The sequence below is a fragment of the Elephantulus edwardii genome, unplaced genomic scaffold, assembly GCF_000299155.1.
Source record: "Elephantulus edwardii isolate Elephantulus edwardi_28Jun2011 unplaced genomic scaffold, EleEdw1.0 scaffold00002, whole genome shotgun sequence".
NCBI classification, from domain to species: Eukaryota; Metazoa; Chordata; class Mammalia; order Macroscelidea; family Macroscelididae; genus Elephantulus; species Elephantulus edwardii.
The window spans coordinates 8,093,423-8,095,604 of NW_006399752.1; the positions used below are offsets into that span (position 1 = coordinate 8,093,423).

A 2,182-nucleotide genomic window follows, 5' to 3' on the forward strand; every position below is an offset into this window, starting at 1 on the left:
CCCCCGCGAGGCCGAGCCCCGCCGAGTCGCGCCGCGCTGCCTCCCTGCGACGCGGGCCTTCGGGAGGCGCCGGGCCCGCAGGCCGCGGGAGGCAAGCCCGCGAGAAGGAGCGCGAGAAAGAGCGACAGCCACCGAGAGTGATCGAGATGAGACGGTTAGTCGGGGGCTCCGGAAGCCACCGTGCCTGGACCGTACCTGGCTCCAGGTGATGAACTCATTGGTGTGGGTCTCCTCCACCAGGGTCCACAGCTTGCTGAGGAAGGCCGGCACATTCGAACTCTGCTTCATTGTTAGTGAGGCGCAGGGATTCCAAATTCTACACCCGAACAAGGTGGTGGCAGCAGCAGCGGCGGCGGCAGCAACGGCGGCGGCAGCTGCTCACAGAAAATGTCCACAACGCAGGCGCAGCAGCTCTCGGGGCCCGCCCCCTCCAGCCCCTCCAGGCGCGCAGCGAGCCGGGGAGGCCGGGCCGCTGCACGTGACGGACAAGGCTGCTCGCTGGGCTCGGGCGCCCTGCTCCCGCGCCCGTCCCTTTTCTGACCAATCCTAGGTGTCGACCTCTTGGACAAAGAAAGGCGATTGGATGCCGCAGACGCAAGGGGGTGGGTGCATAATAAACTCTGCCATCCCATTCGCTTTTTATGCAGGGCCTCGGTATAGTGGCCTTGGGTGCAGTGTTTGGTTTCTTCACGTGGGAGCTGCTTTAGGATCCTAAGTTAGTTTAGGCTGTAAAAATACCCGCAGTGAACTTTCAACTCTAAGGGCTAAGTGTGATTAATACCAAGATAAGAATATAAAAATTTACATGGAAGTGAAAAAAAGAAAAGACGTGACTTTAAATTCTGCTCTGCTAGGCCCTGGGGCTTGAGACAGTCTTTAGTTTTCCATTAGGAGTAAATGCTTAATAAATATGCTTATAAAAAAAGGAATTTTAATAACTCTATTTATTCTTATCTTATTTCAAGGCATGCTGTTAGGCGAGGCCCTTCCTTGGCAAAAGACAGCATACTTGGAGAGTCAGCAAAAGAGAAGACCCTCAACAAAATGACAATGGGCTCAAGTATATCAAGAGATAGTGAGGGTGGTACATGGGAAAGGTTCAAATCCATTGTTCATAGGGTCTCTACAAGTCGTGTGCACCTAATAACAATATAGTCTCATTCAAACTCAAACTCATTGCCATCTAGAACTAATTCATAGTTGGCCCTTCAGTGAGTTTTCTGAGACTGCAAATGACACTGGAAGAGGTTGCCCAGTTTTCTCCCTCAGAGCCACTAAGGGATTAAAACTGCCGGAGGGGTGCTGCCTTTGGGTTAGCAAACTCTCTAGGGGCTGCTTCACTGGGCACCCTATGTACACTTTCAGCCTGTAGTTGTTTCAGCATGCCGAGGGAGGTCTGGTGGGTAGGGACTTGCACTGCCAACCTAAACGCAGAAGGTTCGAATCTACTAGCTATTCCGTGGGAGAAAGATGGCAGTCCATTCTTGAGATTTACATCCTCTAAAAACCACTGAAGGGTTAGCTAGGAGTTTGTTCTGACTCACTGGCAATGGCATTTTTTTAGTTTGGTTTATGTGATTTTGTGTAACTTAGTGCAGTTTGTTAGTCGGTATTCATTCTATTTGGTATTAACAGATAGTCCCTGTATGCATATGGGTAGTAGTATTCTGTCACTCACATTGTACTTCAGGATGAATCTAGAAATGGTCTTTTTGTCTATGAATGCAACTCCATTATTCTTCACATTTTAATTACCGGCACGGGAGAGCATGTGATAGATAGTCTGATTCAAAGTGGCAATGCCAGTCCATCTCAGCTCACTGATGCCTAGTATGTCAATCTTTATGCGTTCCATTTCTTTGTTAACAATGTCAAATTTTCCTACATTTCATACTTTGTATGTCCCATATACCAATTATTAATGGATGTTTGCAACTATTCCTCCAGTGCTAAGCTACCACTGCTATATCAAAAGCCTTAGTATGCTCTATGTTCCTATGGTTTTTCAACACCTGTTATTTAAGAAGTTTCAAGATTCATTAATAATAATTGTTGACTGGAATTCAAAAGTTGGAAACACACTGAAACAGAGGAGGGAGAGAACCGTCTAAAAGAGAGATGTAACTGGGTATTTCTGTCATCACAGGAGACTAGAGCGAGGGCTGCATGGTGGAGGGGACCT

The 2,182-nt window shown here is 48.3% G+C and overlaps 1 protein-coding gene across 3 annotated transcripts in view; it reads right to left on the reverse strand.

The window, feature by feature from the left end:
- Positions 1–490, reverse strand: part of HSF2 (heat shock transcription factor 2) — a 53,763-nt gene extending 53,273 nt beyond the window's left edge. For all 3 annotated transcript variants that reach the window (XM_006878988.1, XM_006878987.1, XM_006878986.1), the window contains exon 1: positions 196–490. In XM_006878988.1, coding sequence (XP_006879050.1) covers positions 196–288 — 93 coding nt within the window. In that variant the 5' untranslated portion in view covers positions 289–490. The remainder of the gene's footprint in view (positions 1–195) is intronic.
- Positions 491–2,182: the final 1,692 nt, after the last annotated feature.